This window comes from Pristiophorus japonicus, chromosome 9 (genome assembly GCF_044704955.1).
Source record: "Pristiophorus japonicus isolate sPriJap1 chromosome 9, sPriJap1.hap1, whole genome shotgun sequence".
Classification (NCBI taxonomy): domain Eukaryota; kingdom Metazoa; phylum Chordata; class Chondrichthyes; family Pristiophoridae; genus Pristiophorus; species Pristiophorus japonicus.
The window spans coordinates 154,030,921-154,058,301 of record NC_091985.1 but is presented as its reverse complement, the minus strand read 5'-3'; the positions used below and the strand labels follow the sequence as shown (position 1 = coordinate 154,058,301).

Below are 27,381 nucleotides of genomic sequence, written 5' to 3'. Positions count from 1 at the left end.
GGAGAAATGATTGATAGTTACTTTGTAATCACCACAGATTCTGATGGTGCCGTCACCCTTGACGACTGGGACGGTTGGGCTGGCCCACTCGTTGAATTCGATCGGTGAAATGATGCCGTCTTTTTGCAGCTGGTCTAGCTCGATCGCTACCTTTTCTCTCATCATGTACGGTACTGCTCTCGTCTTCTGCTGAATGGGTCGCGCCCCGAGAATTAGGTGGATCTGCACCTTTGCTCCTTGGAATTTCCTGATGCCTGGTTCGAACAGCGAAAGAAATTTGTTTTAAGACCTAGGCACACGAAGTGTCGTCGGTGGGCAAGAGCACCCGGACATCGTCCCAGTTCCAGCATATCTTTCCCAGCCAGCTCCTGCTGATCAGCGTGGGACCATCGCCCAGTACCACCCAGAGTGGTAACTTGTGCACCGCTCCATCATAGGAGACCTTTACAGTAGCACTGCCGATTACGGGAATCAGTTCCTTTGTATAAGTTCTTAGTTTCGTGCGAATTGGAGTTAAGACTGGCCTTGAGGCCTTGCTGCACCACAATCTTTCGAAAGTCTTTTTGCTCATGATGGACTGGCTCGCGCCCGTGTCCAGCTCCATTGACACTGGGAGTCCATTTAGTTCAACATTCAGCATTATCGGGGGATACTTTGTGGTAAATGTGTGCACCCCATGTACCTCTGCCTCCTCTGTCTGAGGCTCTGGTTCGTCGTGATCCGCCGTGGATCTGTCCTCCTCTGCAACATGGTGGTTTGCAGGATTAACAGGGTTTGCAGCTTGCCTGCACATATGTTGGAGGTGTCCCATTGTTCCACAGCCCTTGCAAATGTACCCTTTGAAGCGGCATGAATAGAAACAATGATCACCCCCGCAGCGCCAACAAGATGTTAATGGTTAATGGCCTTGCAATCATCACCCTTGATGGTGGACTCAGACATCTGCGGACGTGCAGCTGCAGATATGTGTGACCTGCCCTGTATTTTGCGATTTGAAAACAACATCACTTTGTTCACAGTACTTGTAGCAGCACTTGTGTGCTGAGAGATTTGCTTAGTATTGTCACTGGTGGTAATGAACGCCTGGGCTATCGCTATGGCCTTACTCAAGGTTGAGGTCTCTACAATCAAAAGTTTGCGAAGTATTGTTTCGTGGCCAATGCCAAGTACGAAAAAGTCTCTGAGCATGTGCTCCAAATGTCTTTCAAATTCACAATGTCCTACAAGGCGTCTTAGCTCGGCGACATAACTCGTCACTTCCTGGCCTTCGGACCTTTTGTAGGTGTAGAACGCTTTCTTTCGGGGTCAAGTGCTCCTGGACCAGTGTGCACAATTCATTGTACGATTTCTCTGTGGGTTTCGCTGGAGCAAGCAGATTTTTTCATGAGGCCATACGTTGGTGCCCCGCAGACGGTGAGGAGAATCGCCCTTAGTTTGGCATCGTTCGCTTCTCCATCCAGCTCATTGGTTACGAAGTGTTGGTCAAGTCGCTCCACAAAGGCTTCCCAATCATCTCCCTCCGAAAATTTCTCCAGGATGCCCACTATTCTCTGTATCGTTGGGTTCGCTATCTGTATCTCGTCGCCAGTTGTTATGTATGAAGAAAGAGTCAGACTGAATGCTGTGAGCTCAAAGTAAAGTGTGACCTTAGTCTTTTATTGCAGGTCTTCAGAGTGCCTCTCCAACCTGTGAGACCTCCTTAAATATCTGTGCTCCCAAGGGATTATGGGATCCCTTGGGACTCCAGGAGATGAGCCCTCTAGTGGCTGTACAAAGTATATACAAGTTTACATATATAACACTGGCAACATGCTCGAAAATTTCCTCTGTACTCTAGTGCAATCACATCGTTCCTGTAATGTGGTGACCAGAACCGTACACCGTACTCGAGCTGTGACCTAACTAGTGTTTTATACAGTTTAAGCATAACCTCCTTGCTCTTATATTCTATGCCTCGGCTAATAAAGGAAAGTATCCCGTATGCATTATTGACCACCTTATCTACCTGTGCTACTATCTTCAAGGATTTGTGGACTTGCACTCCAAGGTCCCTCTGTTCCTCTACACTTCTCAATATCCTACCATTTATTGTGTATTCCCTTGCCTTGTTAGCCTTCCCCAAAGGCATTACCTTATACTTCTCTGGATTGAATTTAATTTGCCACTTTTCTGCCCACCTGGTCAGGATATTTCTACTCATCCAGTGCTGGATGTTAGACAAACAGTCTGATAGTCTAAGAGATGGTGGAGGGTTCGGGAGAGGTGAACGAGAGGTAGAGCTGGGTATTATCAGCGTATATGTGAAAATTCACGTTGTGTTGCAGGATGATGTCACCAAAGGGCAGCATTTGGTGAGAAATAGGAGGGGGCCAAGGACAGATCCTTGGGGCCAGCAGAGATGACAGTGCAGGATTGGTAAGGGAAGCCATTTTATGGTTAAGGCTAGAAAGGTAGGAATGAAATCAGGTGAGTGCAGTCCCATCCAGCTAGACGACAGTGGAGAGTCGTTGGAGCAGAATTTTGTGATCAACCATGTTAAAAACTTCAGACAAGTCCAGAATGACGAAAAGAGATGGATTACCTTTGTCGCAGTCAATTAGGATGTCATTTGTGACCTTGGTAATAGCCGTTTCTGTTCTGTGGAAGGGGCGGAAGCCTGATTGGAGGAGTTCAAACAAGGAGTTCTGGGAAAGATGGGCACAGATTTGGAAGGCGACAACACATTCAAGAACTTTGGAGAGGAAAGGAGGTTGGAGATGGGGTGGTAGTTTGCAAGGACGGAGAGGTCAAGGGTTGTCTTTTTGAGGAGAAAGGTGATAACAGCAGCTTTGAAGGAAAGGGTGCGGTACCTGAGGAGAGAGAACCGTTAACAATAATCACTAACATGGGAGCCAGGAATGAATGTTGGGCAGTCAGCAATTTAGGAGGAATAGGGTTGAGAGAGCAGGACATCTGTCTCATTGACAAGAAATGCTTTGAAAGGGCAAGAGAGGAAATGGGAGAGAAATTTGAGAAATATGCAAATTTAGGGTTAGGGTAGGGAGAAAAAGAAGAGGAAGTAAGGCCCGTTGGGCTAGGGGAAGGGAGGGAATTGAAAGCAGAGCAGTTGAACGGCTGGTGTCGATCTTTTTAACAAAGAAGTCCATGCGCTCCTTACCTTTACTATTGGAGGTGAGGGAGGAGGAGGCAGGGGAGGGTGGTTTGAGAAGCCTGGTGTCATTTTTGCCATCCTGGATGATCTTAGAATAGTGGAAAGTTATAGTGATGGAAAGCAGGATCCAGTAGTGCTTTATATAATCTAACCAAATCTGGTGATGGATGATTAGACCAGTTGTCCGCCAAAGATGCTCAGGTCTGCGTCCATTGGACTTAAGGGAGCAGAGATGAGGAGTATACCAGGAGGAACGATGAGGGTGAGAGAATGTAATGATGATTGAAGGAGGAGAAGTTGCCAGAGGAGTTGAGAGACAGACCAAGTTGTGATTTATATATAAGGAGCTACAGCACCACAGTGGCGGTTTGGGCGATGAATATGGTGGACCGTATAGCCAGGTGGGGAAACTTCATTAAGGGGAAAGCTGTCATCACCCCTCAACCATGTCTCCATCAATGTGGATTTTTCAGTGGTGTGGCTGTCTTAATTTGAGCGTTATGACCACTGAGAAATTCAGCATGCAGGTAACGGTTTAAAAAGACCAGGGTTTGCAGCAAGGCCATGAGGGGGAAAGGCGTTTGGAAGGATGGCTGGTATAAGAGGTGCAAGGAGAGCCAACAGGTTCACTGATCTGGAGCTGGAGACACCGATGGACGGTGTGAAGGACAGAAGAAGAATACTGTTTCCTGACGTGGGGAGACCTGGCAGACCACCAGTACATAATACATGGAGGGAGATTGCAGGGAAGGTGTCACGCACCTCCATAAATGTGACGACGCACCCTCCCAGGAAGGTGCTGGCCAGTGGGACAGGCATATGTCTCAGACAACAACCACAGCAGCCTTCCCGGACCTATGATTCAGCCACAGGGATGACACGTAGGCATAGGGTTAGGGTAGTCATGCGTAACTGGTGTTATAGTGAGATGCACAGGGGTAAAAAATGATTAGAGTATTATTACATTCTTTATGTTCTATTTTTGCAGTGATTTGGATATTTTGATAAATATTTTTAGCACCCATATCGGGCCAGGTGTCTTGTTTGGGAGTGGGAAATTCTGTGTTAAGGCACTCATTGCAATGGCCATTGAAAGTGGGACCTGAAGGGTCATGTGTGGATGGGATTATCTGAAGCGAGCAGCTATGAGGCGCAGCCTTACCTCCGTTGCGATGGAGGCAACGTCTCTTAGCTCTGGAGCGATGGGGATCCTCCTCCGCCGCCTCCTCCCCCTCCTATGGTACTGCTGGCTCGACCTCCAGTGGCTGTCCCCTCATGATGGCCAGGTTGTGCAGCATGCAGCAGACCATAACGATTATGCAGACCCATTGAGGAGAGTACTGCAAGGCGCCATCAGGGTGGTCCTGGCACCGGAACCTCTGCTTAAGGATGCCTATGCATTGCTCAATGATGCACCTGGTGGCACAATGAACATCATTGTATACATGCTCTGGCGCTGTCCTGGGGTTCCGCAGTGGAATGAGCAGTGTAGGATTTCTTCCTACGGTTTTCGAACATCAAGACTTATAAGAACACAGATTTTCCAATACAATGGACTTTTAATAAAAAGATTAAAATGACTATAAGTTCCAAGTTCAACACTACCGCATACAGATTTAAAATCAAAAACCAAAATCACAAATCTCTAGCTTACCGATTATAGATTCACATACCCCAATTCTCTCAGTTGCTTACAATTTAAACAACCTTAAACTCCGCAATGTATATGTGATATGTCCATACTATACGGTATAAACGCACACGAGGCCCATACTTGAGAGAAGGTCACTCTATGACCAGTTACCTTTATTACCAAGACCTCAAGTGATGAAGGTGGGTGGAGCTTCCCCTTTTACACCTGAAAGTCCAGGTTAGGAGTGTCTCCCACAAGTTCACCACATTGTGGTCAATGTTCTCAAGGTGTACAACATGGTCAGCTTATATATGGGTTACAATGATAGTTGAATACATGACATCACCCCCCCGCCAAAGTCTCATTGGGATCACAGGTTAAGTCTCCCTGGTGGTTTACGCTCCCTTGTAGAGCGCCTGAGTTGGGGCTTCGGTTGTTGGGCGCTGGCCTGAGTGTCTGCTGTTTGCGGTGCCTCAGGCCTGTCCGGACTGCCCACAGTGACTGGGCTCTCCTCCACTTGGTTCCAGTGTTCGGTCACCTGTGGTGGAGTAAACTCTACGTCGTGTTCTTCCTCTGCTTCTTCTATGGGGTTGCTGAAACTCCTTTTAGTTTGATCCACGTGGTTGCGACAGATTTGTCCATTGGTAACTTTAACTACCAAAACCCGATTCCCCTCTTTGGCAATCACAGTGCCTGCAAGCCATTTTGGCCCTGCAGCGTAATTAAGGACAAAAACAGGGTCATTGACATCAATACATCGCGCCCTTGCATTCCTGTCATGGTAGTCACATTGTGACTGATGCCTGTTCTCAACAATTTCTTTCATAGTTGGGTGTATAAGGGATAACCTGGTTTTGAGCGTCCTTTTCATTAGCAGCTCTGCGGGTGGGACCCCTGTGAGCGAGTGTGGTCGGGATCTATTGGCCAACAGGAGGCATGATAAGTGGCTTTTGCAGGGAACCCCCTTGGATTCTGAGCATCCCCTGTTTGATTATCTGCATTGCTCGTTCCACCCGGCCGTTTAAGGCCAGCTTGAACGGTGCCGTTTTGACATGGTTGATTCCATTGCCTGCCATGAAGTCCTGGAATTCAGTGCTTGTGAAGCACGGGCCATTGTCGCTGACTAAGACATCCGGTAGACCATGGGTGGTGAACATTGCCCGTAGACTTTCTACCGTGGCAGAGGATGTGCTTGAATTTAAAATGGCACACTCAATCCATTTGGAGTAGGCATCTACTACAACCAAAGACATTTTTCCCATGAAAGGACCTGCGCAGTCCACATGGATGCGTGACCATGGCTTGGCGGGCCAGGACCAGGGGCTAAGGGGGGCTTCCCTGGGTGCATTGCCCAGCTGAGCACACGTGTTGCACCTGCGAACACAAAGTTCCAGGTCTGCATCTATCCCTGGCCACCAAATGTGTGACCTAGCAATTGCCTTCATCATGACAATGCCCGGATGCTCATTGTGAAGTTCTCTGATAAACACCTCTCTGCCCCTCTGGGGCATGATTATTCGGTTTCCCCACAGTAGGCAATCGGCCTGAATCGAGAGTTCATCCTTGCGTTTATGAAACGGTTTAAATTCCTCAGGGCATGCCCCGTACGTGGCTGCCCAGTCCCCATTCAGGACACATTTCTTAACTAAAGACAGCAGCGGGTCTTTATTTGTCCAGACTTTGATCTGGGGCTGTCACAGGTGAGCCTTCGCTTTCAAAAGCTTCAACAGCCATGACCATCTCAGCATCATGCTCAGTTGCCCTCTCAGTGGTGGCTAGTGGGAGCCTGCTGAGTGCATCGGCGCAGTTTTCAGTGCCCGGTCTGTGCCGAATTGTGTCATCATAGGCGGCTAACGTGAGTGCCTACCTCTGTATGCAGGCCGATGCATTGCATTTATGGCCTTGTTGTCAGCCAAAAGGGACGTTAGGGGTTTGTGATCTGTCTCCAGCTCAAATTTCATGCCAAACAGGTACTGGTGCATTTTTTTTACTGCATATACACATGCAAGCGCTTCCTTTTCTACCATCCCGTAGCCCCTTTCTGCCTGGGACAGACTTCTGGAGGCATAAGCTACCGGCTGTAACTGACCATTGACATTCACATGCTGCAACACACACCCGACCCCATAGGATGACGCATCGCACGTTAAAGCAAGTTTCTTACACGGGTCATATAACGTTAACAGTTTGTTGGAGCATAACAAATTGCGTGCTGTATCAAAAGCCCTTTCTGGGCTGTTCACCCCAGACCCAATTGCGACCTTTGTATAGGAGCACGTGTAGCAGCTCTAACAGCATGCTCAATTTGGGAAGAAAGTTACCAAAATAGTTCAGGAGCCCCAGGAACGAACGCAGCTCCGTCATGTTACGGGGTCTGGGTGCTCTCTGGATCGCTTCCGTTTTGGACGCAGTGGGTCTGATCCCGTCTGCTGCTCTCCTCCTCCCTAGGAATTCTACCTCTGGAGCTAAGAAGACGCACTTCACCTTTGAGTCGCAGCCCTACCCGGTCCAGTCTGCGTAGCGCCTCCTCCAGGTTGTGGAGGTGTTCTTCAGTATCACGATCCGTGATGAGGATGTTGTCTTGAAAAACTACCGTCCTTGGAATCGACTTGAGGAGGCTTTCCATATTTTGCTAAAAGATCGCGGCGGCCAAACGAATCCCGAACGGACATCTATGATACTCAAACAACCCCTTGTGTGTCATGATGATGGTCAGCTTCTTCGACTCACTCGCCAGCTCCTGGGTCATGTAAGCTGAGGTCAGGTCCAATTTTGAAAAAGGTTTGCCACCGGATAGTGTTGCAAAGTGGTCCTCCGCTCTCGGTAGCGGGTACTGGTCTTGGAGTGACACCCGATTGATGGTGGCCTTGTAATCGCCACATATCCTGACCGACCCATCTGCCTTGAGCACCGGCACGATTGGGCTCGCCCAGTCACTGAATTCGACTACCGAGATGATGCCTTCCCTCAGCAGGCAGTCCAATTCGCATTCTATCTTTTCCTGCATCACGTACGGCACCGCTCTGGCTTTGTGGTGTACTGGCCTGGCGTCCGGGTTTATGTGAATCACTACCATGAAAGTGTCGATGCCGGGTTGAAATAATGAGTCAAATTTATCCAGGACCTGTGAGCATGATACTCGCTCCACAGAAGAAATTGCATTGACATCGCCCCATTTCCAGTTCATGACAGCAAGCCAACTCCTCCCCAGTAGTGTGGGACCGTCTCCCTGGACAATCCAGAGTGGCAAACTGTTCTCCAAATCTTTGTGGGTCACGGCTACTGTGGTGCTGCCTAGCACCGGAATGATCTCCTTTGTATATGTCCGTAGCTGTGCGTCAATCGCCAATAATTTTGGCCTCCTAGCCTTGGACACCCACAACCTTTCGAACTGTTTGATACTCATCAAGGACTGGCTGGCCCCCGTGTCTAGCTCCATTAATACTGGGATGCCATTGAGGAGCACTTTCATCATTATCGGTGACGTCCTGGTATATGAACTGTATATGTGCTCCACATGAACTCGCTGAACTTCAGCTTCCAGCGATTTCCCCCAGTATTCATTTGGCCTCGTAGGGCTTACATCGGGCCCGTCCTCCTCGTACATCAACCTGGCTGCAGGCTTTCTGCATATACGTGCCAAGCGACCGCTGACGTTGCAGTTTCTGCAGGTATATTGCTGACACCTGCAAGCTCTGGCTGGGTGTTTGCCTCCACACCTCCAGCATGAGCTGGAGGCCCCGTTGTTGGAAACAAAAGGTCCATTACCAGTCGATTGTCTCTGACTCTCTCTGTAACTGTCCTTAAGTGCACCATTAACTGGAGTTGATGGCCCCATTACTGGCCGCATTGTCCATTGCGATGGCATGAATCACTGTTCAGCTAGCCATTGTCTCTGTTGAATTACCCCTTTGGGTTTGACTACATGCTGGGGCATGTCCAATTGCCCTGGTCTGCCGAGAGAACTGTGTGTCACGTTAACAATGTTGACTCCCTGGTCGTTTGCCGCATTTGAGCCAAGATTTTTGTCATACATCATACTGGTCTCTTCCTCCCCTGAGATAAATGTCTGGGCCATCAGAGTCGCCGCATCCAAGGTCAAGTCTTTGGTCTCAATCAGTTTCCTGAAAACCCCAGCATGCTCGATGCCCTCAATAAAAAAAGTCTCACAGCATCTCCGCTCTGCATGCATCTGGGAACTTACATAGGCTCGCTAGTCGCCGGAGATCTGCCACGAAGTCAGGAACGCTTTGCCCTTCTCGCCACCAGTGCGTGTAAAACCGGTGTCTCGCCCATGTGCATGCTGCTCGCTGGTTTAAGGTGTTCCCCGATCAACTTACTGAGCTCTTCGAACATCTTGTCCGCCGGCTTCTCTGGCGCTAGAAGGTCCTTCATCAGGGAGTACGTTCTGGATCCACAAACCGTCAGGAGATGAGCCCTGCGTTTGTCGTCCGAATCCTGTCCCAACCCTTCCTTAGTGACAAAACTTTGCTGTAGTCTCTCAATAAAGTCGTCCCAATCATCACCAACACAGTACCTCTCTTCTGTGCTGCTAGTGGCCATGCTCGTGTGGTTTAAATCCCAGTTTCTTGTCGTCAATGATATGTCCTTACTATACAGTATAAATGCACACGAGACCCATACTTGAGAGAAGATCACTCTGTGACCAGTTACTTTTATTACCAAGACCTCAAGTGATGAAGATGGGTGGAGCTTCCCCTTTTATACCTGAAAATCCAGGTTAGGAGTGTCTCCCATAAGTTCACCCCCTTGTGGTCAATGTTCTCAAGGTGTACAACTTAGGTCAGCTTATACATGGGTTACAATGATACATGACAATATGCTGCTACGTTAATTGGTCATACACAATTCTCTCACAATGTATATATCCAACTGTTTACAATGATCCTATTCCCCAGTTACATACGATTACCCCTACGTTTACTGGTCATGCCTTTCAGCAGTAACTATGCTAAAACTGGCTCAGTATAATTCAATGGGTGATCAGTCCATACAAATATCCCTCATATGTGTTCCCTTCCACATATTCAACGGCCGTCTTCCAACACCTCCTTCCAGTATTCCATTCCAAGCTCCAGAGAAAGAAGATTTCTTTGTTTGAAGTTTTTATACTTCCGTCTTCTCCCAGCCATTTGATGTCCAGTTCTGATTGGTCAAAGATAACTTGATCATTTTGCTGATTGGCCAACTTGAATGTCCTTCAACATGCTTCTTCCTGTTTGATGCATCTTCCTGTTTGAATTCAAACTTCTCTCAGCCTGTTTGAATTCCAACTTGTAGTGGCCCATCCCCCAAAGCCACTTTCTTCAAACAGGCTACAGATGAGTTTTCTTCTCCCACAAGCCTTCAGCAGCCAAGTGGCAGGGGACATCCATTATCCCCAAGCAGCCAGCCGCAATCCTGATTCGGGTCAGTGAAGATAGCGGGCACACTGGTATCTTGCATCAACTGCCAGGATCCGACGCTGGTGGACACACACGAGCTGCACATTCAGCGAGTGGAAGCCTTTGCGGTTCACAAAGATCTCGGGATGATGTTGTGGCACCCTCAGCCCAATATGTGTATAGTCAATTACACCCTGCACCCTCTGGAAGCCTGCCATTCGTGCAAATCTGGCCTGCTGCTCCACCTGTTGGTTCCTTGTCATCAGGAAGGAGATGTACTGGACCCTTCTCCTGTACAGTGCATCTGTAACCTGTTGGATGCAACGATGTGCCGAGAATTGAGATGTTGCCAATGTCTGCAGTGGTAGACTGGAAAGACCCGAAGGCATAAAAATTCAAGGTGATGGTGGTCCTGAGCCTTGTTTGAGGATGCAGATCTTCTCGCAGGACAGTGCAGAGCTCGCTGAGTACTTCTTTTCGAAATCATAGCCTTCGCAGGCATTGCTCATCACTGAACTGGAGGAAGGAGAACTGAGGTCTGTAGACCCTTTGAGAGTATGGCCTCTTTCCCCCACGTCTGCATTCGCCACCTCCCCTGGCAGCTGCCTACTGGCCATCTTCCTGGTCCTCCTCATTATTGGACTCCTCTGGAGTTTCTTGCTGGAAAGGCTCCTCTCCCAGTATTTGGAGGTGGTGGGGGTGGGGGGGACGAGGGCGGTCTGCATCCCTCCTGATGCCATCTCCCTCCTGGCCAGCCTCTCTAGCTGCGAGTCTGCACACATTTGCACGCCCTTCTCTCTGTTGTGCAGCCATGGCTGCTGCCTCTCTGCACGGTGGTGACGGCGACGACTTCTCCTGCGTGCTGCCCTGCTTCTGACCAGGTGGACCAGGTGTCGCCCTCCCAACACTCTTCCCATCCTCAGAGTGAACCCTGCCAAGCAGGTCTCTGCAGCCCACAATGAAGCCTACAGGCCTCCACTAAAGAATCCGACCTCAAAGTCCTTCAAAAGTCTGGCAAAACCTCTGAGCAGTACTCAGCAGGTTTAATGGAACCAAAGCAAGAACAAAAACTATTTACCTAAGAAACGGACCCGATCGTGGCAAAACTCCAGCAGTATCGTGTTTGTGCACCGGCTGGAAATCCTCGCGGGGACACTGCCTGAAAAAATCCTCGGTTGTTGCACCTGAATATCGTGGCGTGGCCGTTTTTCAATGGCCTGCTCGCTGATGAGCTCACCATGCCACTAATTCCTTTAGCGCGGTTTCACCCCGCCGATTGCGGCGGAAGTGTGCACCACTGAAATCCCCCTGAGCTGAATATGGCTCGGGGAGGGAAAAACACCCGACCGCGGCGGACCATCGATTTTTTTCGATCGGCCGCCTAAACCATCCCTTCAGGAACGCTGAATTTCGGCCACTGAGCCTCCACAACCCTTTGGGGTAGAGAATTCCAAAGATTTACCACCCTCTGAGTGAAGTAGTTTCTCCTCATCTCACCTAAATGGCTGACCCCTTATTCTGAGACTGTGACCCCTGGTTCTAGACTCCCCAGCCAGAGGAAACATCCTCCCTGAATCTACCCTGTCAAGCCCTGTAAGAATTTTGCTTGTTTCAATGATATCACCTCTCATTCTTCTGAACTCTAGAGAATATAGGCAGAGTCTACTCAATCTCTCCTCATAGGACAATCCTCCCATCCCAGGAATCAGTCTGGTGAACCTTCGTTGCACTCCCTCTATGGCAAGTATATCCTTCCTTAGGTAAGAAGTTCAAAATTGTTATGTCTTTGGATACTCTGATAATGACTCTACGAGGCAATGTATTACACTTGAACTGTATTCACTTTAGTTCATTTAATATAACTCCAGAATGAGGATCACACATGGTGGCCTGCCATTTATGCTAGGTCCAACCCACCTGTACAGATAATCTACAATTCTCCCACTGCAGTGCCCTCTGGTGGCACACCTTAGCGACCATACAGCTGGTGTACAAGTTTCCCATAGTAGTGCCCTCTGGTGGCACATCATGTGTAATAGTACAGACAGTAACATGTCTAGATACATGACATCACTCTCCCCCAAGTCCTTAGTGCAAATCGCCTTCATGCATTGACTGCGCTCTGGGCTTAGCTCTATCTGGTTGACCCTTGGAGGGTTGTTTCCATCTTGGGTGAGTAGGTGGTGTTTCGTTGGCAGTAGAGGTGCTGGTGGTTTCTGTTTGTGAGGCCATGACCACTCCATTCTCTTCCCCCCCCCCACATATAGATTATGTCGGTGGCTAGTTACATTCATATACATTCATAGTCCAGAAAAAAAAAATTGCATTTACATCATTACATTTGTGGTACAGTTGTGAGGCAAGTAAATTTGACTGGTGAGGTACATTCTTGATACATACTTGGACTCAGTGCTGGTGTCAGCACCGGTGCGTGAGGACAAACTAGTTACAAAACTGCTGGGTGGTGTCCAGGTAGTCTGGTGGCAGCGCGGTGCCCAGTGCTGGCAGTGGGAAGCCGGTTGGCTTAAGTTGCCTGCTCTTGGGGCCTTTGCCGTTGCTCCTAGCGTCGGGCAGTTTCACAGGTGCCTGTGACTTCCTTGTACCCTGGGTCACTGCTGCTCCCTGAGGGGCAGTCGTCTGGCAGTGCACAGGGAACTGCTGACTCGCTTGCCTGGGCGTTATTTGGGTTGGGATCCTGGCTGGTCCCGGTCCCATTTGGAAGGACCATTGCGGGTGACCCTTCGTTCCCGGGTGTAGCCTTAGTAGCGATATGGTCTGGGGGCTGCACCTTAGCGCGGTTTGCTCTTTCAGGCTCGTGGCAAATGGTGCCATCGGATGCCTGAGAGGTGGAGCCGATCAGGGGCAGGGTATCAATATCTTGCTCTGCAGCTTGTGCTTGTGGCCACACTCCGTGGTGCATCACTCTAGTCCGTTGGGTAGCCCGCTGGAACTGTGTGCTCCCGATGGGTGTTTGCCCACTACATAATCAGAATACAGTTGAAATCCTACATTGCACAACGTTTCATTACTCATTGTAGATAAACTGTAGCTCTGATCACAATCGCACGACTTTTCTTTGCTTATTAGTGTATAAAACTCTGATCATCAATTACAAGCTTTACATTTAACTCACAGTTGGTATTACATTGATTGAGAATGTGGAACTGTCCCTTTAAGTGTGGTGGGTTGCTGGCCTCCTTTCAGTGGGCCTTGCTATCTTTGCCCCAATCCTCTTCTTCGCTTGGTGCCACGTGTTGCTCCATCAGCGCTGCACCTCGTGGTCTGGCTGTCGCCATCTTTTTCTTCAGCACTTCACATCGTGGTTTGGGCGTCATCTTCCTTCCCTCCATGATGTCAACTGCTGTGATCCTCTTCTCCCCGGGTTCTGCCACCGAAGCTGGGAAGTCGCCTCTAGATCTGATTTTCTTCCTCCGGAGTCCTGCCACTGGAGCCTGGAAGGTGCGTTCGGGTCGTCTCAGCTGGATCATCTCCACGCAGTCGTGCTGAGCGGTCTGTGCCTCGGGTGCTATGCTGGTCTGCTCTCCGGTGCCGGATCCAACCTCAGGTGGGGATTTGCTTTGTCTCTGAGCGTTGGGGACGTCGATCGCTGGAGGGCTGAAATCTTCCCAGTTCCAATGGATCTTCTTCATCCACCTTCTTCCGAGTAGCGTTGGTCCATCATCTGCAACAATCCACAGTGGTAACTTGTGCACTGCGCCATCATGGAGTACCTTTACATCCGCACTACCAACGACTGGGATAAATTCATTGGTGTAGATGCGCAGCTTTGCCTGAACCGGGACCAACTTGGGTCGTTCAGCTTGATTGTCCCATAGCCTCTCAAAGGCTTCTTGATTCATTACTGACTGGCTCGCCCCCATGTCCACTTCCATGAAGACTGGATCGCCGTTTATCTCGACTTCAATCCTCAACTAGAAACATTCTGTGGTGCAGGTAAACATTCGTACACCTCATCGTGGGGCTGAGCCGCCTCTCTGACTATCACTTCATAATCTGCGCTGGATTCATGGCCATCTGTAGACTCTTCTTCAACACAGTGAGTCATATTTCTTTTACACATTCGCTGGAGGTGGCCCTTTGTGCTGCAGCCTTTACATACATAGTCTTTAAAACAGCACTGGTGAGCCCTGTGATTCCCTCTGCAAAGGTAGCATGGTGCTACTCGATTAGCCCCCCTTGGTGGACTCTGAGTTAAGGGACTTGGAGGCCTGTTCTCTCTCCCCTGAGGAAATTCACGTTCTACAGTCCAGCCTCTAAAAGGCGTCATTCTGTGTACAGTACTTGCCGGGTTTGAGTCCTGAGGATGAGTCATCCGCCTAGAACCGCAGGTCGAAGTCATGAATGCCTGGCTCATGACCTTCTGCAGTGTGATTGTGGTATCCGTAGATGGTAGCCTGTGAAGAAGGCCCTCGTGGCCGATTCCGATGACAAAGATATCCCACAGCGCTTCGGTGAGGTGGTCTCCGAAATCACACGGTGCCGCCAGCCTCCTGAGGTCTGCAGCATACTTCTCAATTTTCTGGCCTTTGGGCCGTCGGTGGATGTAAAACCGGTGTCAGGCTGTGAGGATGCTCTCTTTGGGCTTGAGTTGTTCTTGGATCAGCATTACAAGCTCCTCATACGTCTTGGTCATTGTCTTCGCTGATGCCAGGCCATAGACGGTGGGCCCACAACTGGATAGCAGGATAGCTCTGCACTTTTATCAGACAGTGTGGCCAGATTGTCGCCTGCCAGGTCATTTGCTGTGAAGAAATGGTCAAGCCTCTCCACAAAGGCATCCCAATCATCACCATCGGCGCACTACTGCAACGTACCAAGGTTAGCCATTTTCACGTGAAAGTCCATAGTCTCATCGCCAATTGTTATTTCTTTGGATGCTCTGATAATGACTCCACGAAGCAATGTATTGCACTTGAACTGTAGTGACCTTTGTCCATTTAATATAACTCCAGAGTGAGGATCACATATGGTGGCCTGCCTTTTATACTAGGCCTGCCCCACCTGTACAGGTAACCTACAAGTCTCCCACTGCAGTGCCCTCTGGTGGCACACCTTAGTGACCATATAGTTGGTGTACAAGTTTCCTCTAGTAATGCCCTCTGGTGGCACATCATGTGTAATAGTACAGGCAGTAACATGTCTAGATACATGACAAAAACTGTACACAATACTCCAGGTGCAGTCTCACCAGGGCCCTATATAATTGCATTAAGATGTCTTTACTCTTATAAAATCCTCTTGTAATAAAGGCCAACAAACCATTTGCTTTCTTAATTGCTTGCTGTACCTGCATATTAACTTTCAGTGATTCACATACAAGAACACCCAGGTCCCTCTGAACATTAACTTTTCCCAATCTCTCACCATTTAAAAAATACTCTGTTTTTTTATTTTTCCTACCAAAGTGGATAACTTCACATTTCTCCACATTATATTCCATTTGCCATGTTCTTGCCCACTCACTTAGCCTGTCTATATCCCCTTGAAGCCTCTTTGCATCCTCCTTACAACTTATAGTCCCACCTAGCTTTGTATCATCAGCAAACTTGGATATATTACATTTAGTCCCCTCATCCAAATCAGTGATATAGGTTTTGAGTAGCTGGGGCCCAAGCACCGATCCTTGCGGTACCCCACTAGTTACAGCCTGCCAACTTGAAAATGACCCGTTTATTCATACTCTCCATTTTCTGTCCCTTAACCAATCCTCAGTATTTTTTATATTTTTAATAACCTCTTGTGTAGCACCTTATCGAATGCCTTCTGAAAATCCAAATACACCACATCCACTGGTTCCCCGTTATCTATTCTATTATTTACAACCTCAACTTATTCTAACAGATTTGTCAAACATGATTTCCCTTTCATAAATACGTGTTGACTATGCCCAATCCTCTTATTCTTTTCTAAGTGCCCTGTTACCACATCCTTAATAATAGATTCTAGCATTTTCCCTCCGATTGATGTCAGGCTAATTGGTCTGTAGTTCCCCGTTTTCTCTCTCCCTCCTTTCTTACATATCGGGGTTATATTAGCTACCTTCCAATCTATGGGAACTGTTCTAGAATCTATGGAATGTTGGAAGATGACAACCATTGCATCCACTATCTCTATAGTCACCTCTTTCAAAACCGTAGGATGTAGGCCATCAGATCCAGGGGATTTATTGGCTTTCAGTCACATTAATTTCTACAGTACTATTTTTTTACTAATATTAAATTCTTTCAGTTCCTCATTCTCGCTAGATCCCCTTGGTTCTCCACTATTTCCGGGAGATTTTTTGTGTCTTCTGTGAAGACCGACACAAAGTATTTGTTTAATTTCTCTGCCATTTCCTTACTTCCCATTATAAGTTCTCCTGTCTCAGCCTGCAAGGGACCCACATTTACTTCCTTTTTACATACCTATAGAAGCTTTTAACGCCTGTTTTTATGTCTTTCGCTCATATTCTATTTTCCCTTTCTTTATTAATTTCTTGGTCCTCCTTTGCTGAATTCTAAAATCCTCCCAATCCTCAGACTTACTCAACAAAAGCAAAATCCTGCGGCTGCTGGAATCTGAAATAAAAACACAAAATGCTGGAAATCTCAGCGGGTCAGGCAGCATCTGTAGAGAGAAAAACAGAGTTAACGTTTCAGGTCGATGGCCCTTTGTCAGAACTGGTGAATGTTTGAAATGAACAGATTCTTAAGGAGCACTGAAAGGGGGAGGAGAGGAAAGAACAAAAGCGAAGGTCTGTGATAGGGTGGAACAGGAGAGATTAAAGAGACTAAAGAGGTGATGGGCTGACTTGAGATGGTAATAGCAGAAGTTAAAAAAAGGTTAGTCTAGATAGGGTGTGAATGGTGGAATAATTAGCAGCTGCCATGGGAGCCAGAGAGAAAAAAATTACATAGGTTCAGGGGGGGAGGGTTTAAAAAAAGGAGGAAAGGGAGCCAAATATGGTCAGAGATTATGGTCTGAAATTGTTGAATTCGATGTAGAGTCCAGAAAGCTGTAAAGCGCCGAAACGAAAGATGAGGTGCTGTTCCTCGAGCTTGCGTTGAGCTTCATTGGAACAGTGTAGGAGGCTGAGGATGGAGATGTCGGAGTGGGAGTGAAGCGGGGAATTAAAGTGACAGGCATCCCAAAGCTCAGGGTCACGCTTATGGACTGAACAGAGGTGTCCCGCAATGCGGTCACCCAATCTGCGTTTGGTCTCCCCAATGTAGAGGAGACCACAGCGTGAGCAGCGAATACAGTATACTAAATTGAAAGAAATACAAGTAAATCGCTGTTTCACCTGGAAGGAGTATTTGGGGCCCTGGAGAGTGGGAAGGGAGGAGGTAAAAGGGCAGGTGATGCGCTTGTACGGAAAAGTGCTGAGGGAAGGGGAGTGCTGGGGGTGACTGTGGAATGGAGCAGGGTGTCGCGGAGGAAGTGGTCCCTTCGGAATGCTGAGAGGGGAGGGAGGGGAAGATGTGATTGGTGATGGGATCATGCTGGAGGTGGCGGAAATGGCGGATGATGATCTGTTGAATGTGGAGGCTGGTGGGGGTGAAAGGTGAGGATAAGGGGAACCCTGTCATGGTTCTGAGAGCGAGGGGAAGGGGTGAAAGCAGAGGTGCGGGAAATAGAACGGACACGGTCGAGGGCCATGTTAACCATGGCGGAAGGAAATCCTCGGTTGAGGAAAAAGGAAGACATGTCAGAGGCATTAGTGTAGAAGGTGGCGTCACCAGAGTAGATACGACGGTGACAGAAAAACTGGGAGAATGGAATGGAGTCCTTACAGGATGCGGGATGGGAGGAAGTGTAGTCCAGGTAGCTGTGGGAGTCAGTGGGCTTATAATGACTGTTTGTCAATAGTCTATCCCCTGAGATTGAGACAGAGAAGTCGAGGAAGGGAAGGAAAGAGTCGGAGATAGACCATGTGAAGGTGAGGGAAGGGTGGAAATTGGATGCAAAGTGAATAAAATTTTCTAGTTCAGGGAGAGAGCAGGAAACGGCAACGATACAGTCATCCATGTACTGGAAAAAGAGGTGAGGGAGGGGACCTGAGTAAGACTGGAACAAAGAATGTTCCACATATCCCACAAAAAGGTAGGCATAGCTAGGACCCATGCGGGTTCCCGTAACAACACCTTTAATTTGGAGGAAGTGAGTGGAGTTAAAGGAGAAGTTGTTCAATGTGAGAACAAATTCAGCCAGGCGGAAGAGGGTGGATGGGGACTGGTTGGGCCTCTGCTCAAGGAAGAAGCGGAGCGCCCTCAGGCCACCCTGGTGAGGGATTGGACGTCCATAGTGAAAAGGAGATGGTTGAGGCCAGGAAACTAGAAACTGTTAAAGTCAGAGGAGTCGCGGATGTGGGAGGGAAGAGAGTGGACAAGGGGAGAAAAAATAGAGCCGAGATCGGACAGAATAAGTTCCGTGTGGCAAGAACAGGCTGAAACGATGGGTCCACCGGGACAGTCCTATTTGTGGATCTTGGGAAGGAGGTAGAAGCGGGCTGTGTGGGGTTAGGGAACTATGAGGTTGGCATCTGTGGAGGGAAGATCTCCAGTGGAGATGAGATCAGTGATGGTCTGGGAAATGATGGCTTGATTCTGCCATTCACACCCTATCTAGACTAACCTTTTTCTAACTTCTGCTATTACCATCTCAAGTCGGCCCATCACCCCTTTTGTCTCTCTAATCTCTCCTGTTCCACCCTATCATAGACCATCCCTTTTGTTCTTTCCTCCCCTCCCCCTTTCAATGCTCCTTAAGACCTGCTCATTTTGAACATTCGCCAATTCTGACGAAGGGTCATCGACCTGAAACTTTAACTTTGTTTTTCTCTCCACAGATGCTGCCTGACCTGCTGAGATTTCCAGCATTTTCTGTTTTTATTACCTCAGGCTTACTGCTCTTTTTGCCAACATTATAAGCCTCTTCCTTTGATCTAATACTATCTTTAACTTCTCTTGTTAGCCATGGTTAGACCACTTTTCGTGTGCGGTTTTTGTGCCTTAAATGAATGTATGTTTGATGTAAATTATGTATTCTTTAAATGCTAGCCGTTGCTTGTCTACCATCATACCTTTTAATTGGAGATTAAAGTCGAAAATGCTAGAAATACTCTGCAGGTCAGGCAGCATCTGTGGAGAGAAATAGAGTTAATGTTTCAGATCGATGACCTTTAATCATTTTATCAGAGAATTGACAAAACTGTACAACTGTGAATACCTAAGGACATAAAGGGCTCATTTACCAGATAGTCTGAGAAACAGTAGCCAAAAATATATTTCTGGAGTAAAAATGGTTAAAAGACTCAAAAACAATTATTTAACTTTCAAGCAGATATCCATCTCTCGTAAGGAATCTTATGGAGCAACAGTGTCAGAGCTATGGAAGATTGAATAGTTCTGCTTACCTGACATCGCAGAATTTTCCGTGCAGGGATAGTGCAGGAAAGTAACTGGATCAGAGAAAAAAGGTTAGGAGAGAGTCAAAAGTGGCAAGAAAAAATATGGCAAGGTAAACAATTGGAAAGGAACATGTTGTGGTACAAGCTTAATACTCATTATAAGTGTAATGGTTGTAGCTAAGCATTTCTTCGAACTAAAGGAAAAAATAAATCTCTTTAATTGTTCTATAGGATATAAATGAGGTGACGGTGGCTCCAAAGAAGTCTTTCCTGAAGCGTGGAGAAGGTATTGCACGATTCGAGAAGAGCAAAGAAAATGTTCTCAAGGAACAAAACACAAGTCTTGTCTGCGAATCCACCAAACAATTTCCTGGAAAAGTCAGTTTCAGCAATCAGCGCCGACTTTCCTTACCCATACTCAATGAGAGCGAAACGCTTCAGATTAAAAAACAGGCAACTTTGAAAAAGCAAGTTAGTAGTACAGTTCTTGTCGCATCTAAAGCAAAGAAGTCTGTCTCTACTGGTAACTCCCTGACAAACGGCAAGAAAAAGGACCAGATGCAAAAAGAAAAACTAGACGAAATCAAGAATAGTACAGACGAGGGTATCCAAAGTGACATAAATGTAGCAGAATTGGTGACCAAGGTTGAATGGACCCACAAATACTCTGATGACAGAAAAGATGGATGTCAACAACAGGAAAATGAAACAAGAGATTTAATTACTCTAGAGGAATCCCAAGGAAGACCGACTGTCAGTAGAGGTTTAAGCTTGCATATTCCAGAAAGTCAGCAATTCATTGGAGTCAATTCACAATTACAAAATCAGTCAAGTAGCAGTTGTTCTCAACAAGGTATGGAAAGGCAGAATCGAGGCCAACAAATAGGGCAGAATATGCCAAACCAATTACTGGGACCTTCAAATGTGCAGCCATGTTTCAGTAACACTTCTCATCTGGAATGCTTCAGTACTAACAGAACAGAGGCTGTAAATCAGGGCACTGAAATGGTCCAACAGCAGGCAGAGAAAGACCATAAGGAAGATGCGGCCAATGTCAGAGATTCCAGAAAATTGCTTGACAGAAAAGGTCCAAGCATAGGCTTTAAAAAAATAAATGACAGAATAGTTCAAGTCACTCCTGATGGTCTACCATGCCGCAGTACAAATTTTAGAAACCAGGACTTCAAAACTCATGACATGCACAGTGTCATAAGCACAGGGTTAGCAGTGCTTTCGAGTAATGACCACAGTATGGATGCTGTTTTAAAAAATAACAATGCACATCGTGGTGAACCTGATACTAAAGCAAACAGTACAGACACTGAGGACGATGGCCCAAAATCTGAGTGTCACGAACAACCCATAGAAATAATCCTACAAAATTCTGGTCAGATTGACAAAAATTTGGACTTGTCTGACGATGCAGACTATGCGAGTGATGCCCCAAGTGGAACAGAAGAAATGAATGCAACATTTCAAACTTCTCAGCATTCTGTACACTATAGATCTATAGCTGGAGTGTCTCTCGTGAAACATAATGCACTGAGCAGCACAAGTAGCAGTGAAAATGAACCCTTAGATCTCAAATCAAATACTTTATCGAGGAGATTTCCTTTTCCATACAATAGGCCAATGAGGAATAAAAACAAAGCCATGAGAAGGAAGTCAAACTTTGCGAAGAAAAGTGCCAGTAGTTTTGTGAAAAATCAGACTTGTGATACTACAGAACCAAATCTGGAGCAAACTTCGACCCCTGATCTTACACTTCAGTTGCTCCCAGCACTTAATTCTAAACCAAAGGTGTCAATAAACTCTGATCTTCCAGAGCAGGTGAAGACCAGCAGTGTAAATATTCAAGGTATGTATCTGAAATGAAATGATTCAAGTACCAATATCATACAACACACTAAATTATTTGAACATGTATCCAAATACTAAAGAGCTACAATTCATAACTTTGTTAATTTTAGCGAGTATCATAGAATCGTACAGCACAGAAGGACAACCCTTTCATCTCAGGAATCAACCTAGTGAATTTCTCTGAACTGTCTCCATTGCAAGTATATCCCTCCTTAAATAACTAGACCAAAACTGTATGCAGTACTCCAGGCTGTGGTTTCACCAACACCCTGTGCAGTTGTTGGAAGATTTCCCTACTTTTATACTCCATCCCCCTTGGAATAAATGCCTGCATTCTATTTGCCTTTCTAATTACTTACTGTACATGCATGCTAACTTTTTGTGTTTCATGTACAAGGACCCCCAGATCCTTCTGTACTGCAGTATTTTGTAGTCTCTCTCCATTTAAATAATAATTTGCTTTTTTATTCTTCCTACCAAAGTGAATAACCTCACATTTTCCCACATTATACTCCATCTGCCAAATTTTTGCCCACTCACTTAACCTATCTATATCGCTTTGCAAATTCTTTGCATCCTCTTCAAAATTTGCTTTCCCACCTATCTTTGTATTAACAGCAAATTTGGCTACATTACACTTGGTCCCTTCATCCAAGTCATTAATATAAATTGTAATAGTTGAGGCCCCAGCACTGATCCCTGGCACCCCACTAGTTCCAGTTTGCCAACCTGAAAATTACCTATTTATCCCGACTCTCTGTTTTCTGATAGTTAGCCAATCCTCTATCCATGCTAATATATTACCCCCAATTTGGTGAGCTCTTATCTTATGCAGTAATCTTTTGTATAGGACCATAGCGAATGCCTTCTAGAAATCCAAATCCAAATACACTACAACTATTGGTTCCCCTTTGACATTGAGGATTCGCTATCTGTGATTGCACACTAACATTAAGTGATTGGTAGCCTTTGCGTTTACCGAAGATCTCAGGATTGTTATGCAGTTCCCTCAAAGCCACGTGGGTGCAATCAGTGGTACCCTGCACCATGAGGAATCCCGCTATCCTGGCAAAGCCACATGCAGGCTCGTTCTGCTTCTCTCTGGTGATGTGGAAGGAAAGGTAGTCCCTTCTCCTGCTGTAAAGAGCCTCTATGACCTCCCGGATGCAGTGATCGATGGCAAACTGCGAGATATTAGCTTTGTCTCCAGTTGCTGGTGAAAAAATTGAGGGTGATACTGACCTTGACTGCCACTGAGTGAGCCATGGTCACCCTGATCTGAGGCTGGAGGTCTAGTTGCAGGAGGCGCAGAGTTCTGTGACAACCTCCTTAGTGAAGTGGAGACTTCTAATACACTGCTCCTCGCTTACTTGGAGGTACGAGAAGTGCTCTCGGAATACCCTCGGAGGGTAAGGCCTTCTGTTAAGAGCCCTGATGGTCCTCCTCCTCCCTCTGGCCACATATTGTAGTCTTCCTCCTTTCTGTCTGCTTCCACTCCCTCCGCTGTAGACCGTAGAGGGCAAGGTCAACTGCCAGTACAGTTAATGTAACCAAGTGTAGCAGTTTGATTTTTTTAAAGAATAAATGTAGCTGCTTTTAATTGACACTGATACTAAATAACCTTGAAATCACGGAATGAAACTGTTGCACTGAAACGCCACTAATGTACAGCTGTGACTCATTACTGATGATCCCTTTAAATAATGTCCCTGGAGCCGGTTTCCTGATGCTTCATGCCAGCTTTCCCTGCCGCTGTTTCCACCGGGTGCGAAGGTAGGTGACGACAATCAATTTTGCAGATCGGACGGTCAGTTAGCATTGCACAATCATTAATGTCATAATCTACTTGGCGTTGAGGCCCCTGGTAATAATTATTATTTGGGGCTGAATTTGGTGTGCGATGCTGGATTAGCCTCGCCCGACGATAATGCTCTAGCGCTCCATTAGTGACATCTGCTGGCGCTAACTGGAGGCACTAAGGTACCAAATTTTTCTCCCTATAACTTTAAAATGGGTATTGAACATTTGCGTACCCTGATCCAACTAGCCCCTGTCCTCTAATCACACTTCACCTAAACACTGCACATAGACCTGATTCCCTGGGTTAAATTCTGACTAGATAAAACAGGTGATAGCGAATTGGCAGTCCGCTTTACATCTTTCCCATTGACTAAAATGGAAATAAAATATGGAATAGCTGCCGATTCACTATTACCTGCTTTACACTATTGCAAATCTAGCCTCCTCTGTGCAATGTCATGGGAGATCAACTGATATATTAAAAACTTTACTCCTGCACCCACTTCCTGTTAGCTTCTTCTGTTACAGTTTACCTGTGGCGAGTTGGGTGCAGCCAGCATCGGTGGCGTGTGGGGCACCTGCTCCTCTCTGCAGCCCGCCCTCTCGAAACAATCTTCTGTTGATGGGGATTGTTAAGCCCACTCTGCAAGGTTCCCGACTAATTAACAGAAAGCGGGTCTGATGACATCATTTGATGATGCATCACCAGCCGGTTTCCTTAAATGGACCATGGCCATATTAATTTTGACAGTTGTTCTGTCAGTGTTCTGCAGCATTGAGGTACTGCAAACACTGATAATCACAGCACAGAGGTGCACAGCTGCACCCAGTGTCTGCCATCATTCCCTCCAGATGGACAGCACACAGGTAGATCCTCTTCCCTTCCAATGGGTAGAAGAGATCTCCCCAGGAGACCAACGCAACCTGGTTGCACATTGCACAGGAGGGCACAAGTAGGGATGTCATCAGGAGAACTGGATGCAGTGGCACAAACCTTTCAATGATTTCAGTAGATCACGAAACGTTACTGCAAAACCACACTCAGCCTCACCCTGCTGTGCCACTCATCACATCCCCAACACTCTGCCTTTCCTACCCTACCCCTGCACATCTTTAGTTACACCAACTTACCTTGCACCTCCTCCCAACCCTCTCTCTCTATATACATTATCACATCCCCATCTCACCAGCCACCCCTCACACGCACCTTCATCCTTGTCCAATCATACCAACTAGCAACACACAAGGGTAGGCACTTGTGTCCTTCAGCCAATGTTTGTGTAACGCTTATGTTGATGTGTTGTCAAACATTGAAGTCTTTATTTTGAACACTTTGCATTGTTGGACAGATTTGCGTCAGCTTTGGAAGCGGCTTAGTGAGTTGTAGTGAATGGTGAGACATTGGTGACGAGTCTGACAGAAATGGCTTGGGCTTTATGGAGCTGGTGTGGGGTGTGCCAACCTGGCGCAACCTGGGACGTGGTATATTTGGACTTCCAGAAGGCATTTGACAAGGTGCCACATAAAAGATTACTGCACAAGATAAAAGTTCACGGGGTTGGTGGTAATAAATTAGCATGGATAGAGGATTGGCTAACTAACAGAAAACAGAGTCGGGATAAATGGTTCATTCTCTGGTTGGCAACCAGTAACTAGTGGGGTGCCGCAGGGATCAGTGCTGGGACCGCAACTATTTACAATCTATATTAACGACTTGGAAGAAGGGACGGAGTATAACGTAACCAAGTTTGCTAAGCATACAAAGATGGGAGAAAAAGCAATGTGTGAGGAGGACACACAAAATCTGCAAAAGGACATAGACAGGCTAGGTGAGTGGGCAAAAATTTGGCAGATGGGGTATAATGTTGGAAAGTGTGAGATCATGCACTTTGGCAGAAAAAAATCAAAGAGCAAGTTATTATTTAAATGGAGAAAGATTGAAAAGTGCCGCTATAGAGCGGGGCCTGGGGGTACTTGTGCATGGAACACAAAAGGATAGTATGCAGGTACAGCAAGTGATCAGGAAGACCAATGGAATCTTGGCCTTTATTGCAAAAGCAGGAAAGTCTTGCTACAGCTATACAGGATATTGGTGAGGCCACACCTGGAATACTGCGTGCAGTTTTGTTTTCCATATTTACGAAAAGATATACTTGCTTTGGAGGCAGTTCAGAGAAGATTCATTAGGTTGATTCCGGAGATGAGGGGGTTGACTTATGAGGAAAGGCTGAGTAGGTTGGACCTCTACTCATTGGAATTCAGAAGAATGAGAGGTGATCTTATTGAAACGTATACGATTATGAGGGGGCTCGGCAAAGTGTATGCAGAGAGGATGTTTCCACTGACTGGGGATGTTGTGTATCTGTAATGCATGCACTCCCATGTTCTGCCACCAGGGTGTGCATCCCCTGAAGTCCCAAGGGATCCCAGCATTCCTTGGGAGCACTGTATATAAGCCGGCCCCGAAGGCCTGTTCCTGACTCTGGAGTGTCTTAATAAAGACTGAGGTCACTGTTACTTTAACCTCCCTGTGCGCAGTCTCATCTGTGTTAGGAACATAACAACTGGCGACAAAGATGCAGTAAACTGTGGGCATCCTGGAGAAGTTCTCGGAGGGTGAGGGCTGGGAAGCCTATGTCAAATGGCTAGACCAGTACTTTGTAGCCAACGAGCTGGACGGAGAAGGAAGCGCTGCAAAAAGGAGAGCGGTCCTCCCCATGGTCTGCGGGGCTCTGACCTATGTTCGGAAGGCTATCAAGGAAAATCAGGGATAGTATTAAAGCCAAGGAAGTGGCATGCAAATTGGCCAGAAATAGCAATGAACATGGGGACTGGGAGAAATTTAGAACTCAGCAGAGGAGGGCAAAGGGTTTGATTAGGGCAGGGAAAATAGAGTACGAGAGGAAGCTTGCAGGGACCATTAAAACGGACTGCAAAAGCTTCTATAGATATGTAAAGAGAAAAAGGTTAGTAAAGATAAACGTAGGTCCCTGGCAGTCAGAATCAGGGAAAGTCATAAAGGGGAACAAAGAAATGGCAGACCAATTGAACAAGTACTTTGGTTCGGTATTCACTAAGGAGGATACAAACAGCCTTCCGGGTATAAAAGGGGTCAGAGGGTCTAGTAAGAAGGAGGAACTGAGGGAAATCCTTATTAGTCAGGAAATTGTGTTGGGGAACTTGATAGGATTGAAGGCCGATAAATCCCCAGGGCCTGATGGACTGCATCTCAGAGTACTTAAGGAGGTGGCCTTGGAAATAGCGGATGCATTGACAGTCATTTTCCAACATTCCATAGACTCTGGATCAGTTCCTCTGGATTGGAGGGTAGCCAATGTAACCTCACTTTTTAAAAAAGGAGGGAGAGAGAAAACAGGGAATTATAGACCGGTCAGCCTGACATCGGTCGTGGGTAAAATGATGGAATCAATTATTAAGGATGTCATAGCAGCGCATTTGGAAAGAGGTGACATGATAGGTCCAAGTCAGCATGGACATGTGAAAGGAAAATCATGCTTGACAAATCTTCTGGAATTTTTTGAGGATGTTTCCAGTAGAGTGGACAAGGGAGAACCAGTTGATGTGGTGTATTTGGACTTTCAGAAGGCTTTCGACAAGGACCCACACAAGAGATTAATGTGCAAAGTTAAAGCACATGGGATTGGGGGTAGTGTGCTGACGTGGATTGAGAACTGGTTGGCAGACAGGAAGCAAAGAGTAGGAGTAAATGGGTACTTTTCAGAATGGCAGGCAGTGACTAATGGGGTACCGCAAGGTTCTGTGCTGGGGCCCCAGCTGTTTACATTGTACATTAATGATTTGGACGAGGGGATTAAATGTAGTATCTCCAAATTTGCGGATGGCACTAAGTTGGGTGGCAGTGTGAGCTGCGAGGAGGATGCTATGAGGCTGCAGAGTGACTTGGATAGGTTAGGTGAGTGGAGAAATGCATGGCAGATGAAGTATAATGTGGATAAATGTGAGGTTATCCACATTGGTGGTAAAAACCGAGAGACAGACTATTATCTGAATGGTGACAGATTAGGAAAAGGGGAGGTGCAACGAGACCTGGGTGTCATGGTACATCAGTCATTGAAGATTAGCATGCAGGTACAGCAGGCGA

At 46.9% G+C, this 27,381-nt stretch overlaps 1 protein-coding gene across 1 annotated transcript in view; it reads left to right on the top strand.

Moving 5' to 3' along the window:
* LOC139273939 (centromere protein J-like) overlaps positions 1–27,381 on the top strand; it is a 216,393-nt gene that overhangs the window by 49,687 nt on the left and 139,325 nt on the right. Inside the window, exon 4 of the mRNA XM_070891010.1 lies at positions 19,830–21,456. Within this exon, the coding sequence (XP_070747111.1) occupies positions 19,830–21,456 (1,627 nt within the window). The remainder of the gene's footprint in view (positions 1–19,829; positions 21,457–27,381) is intronic.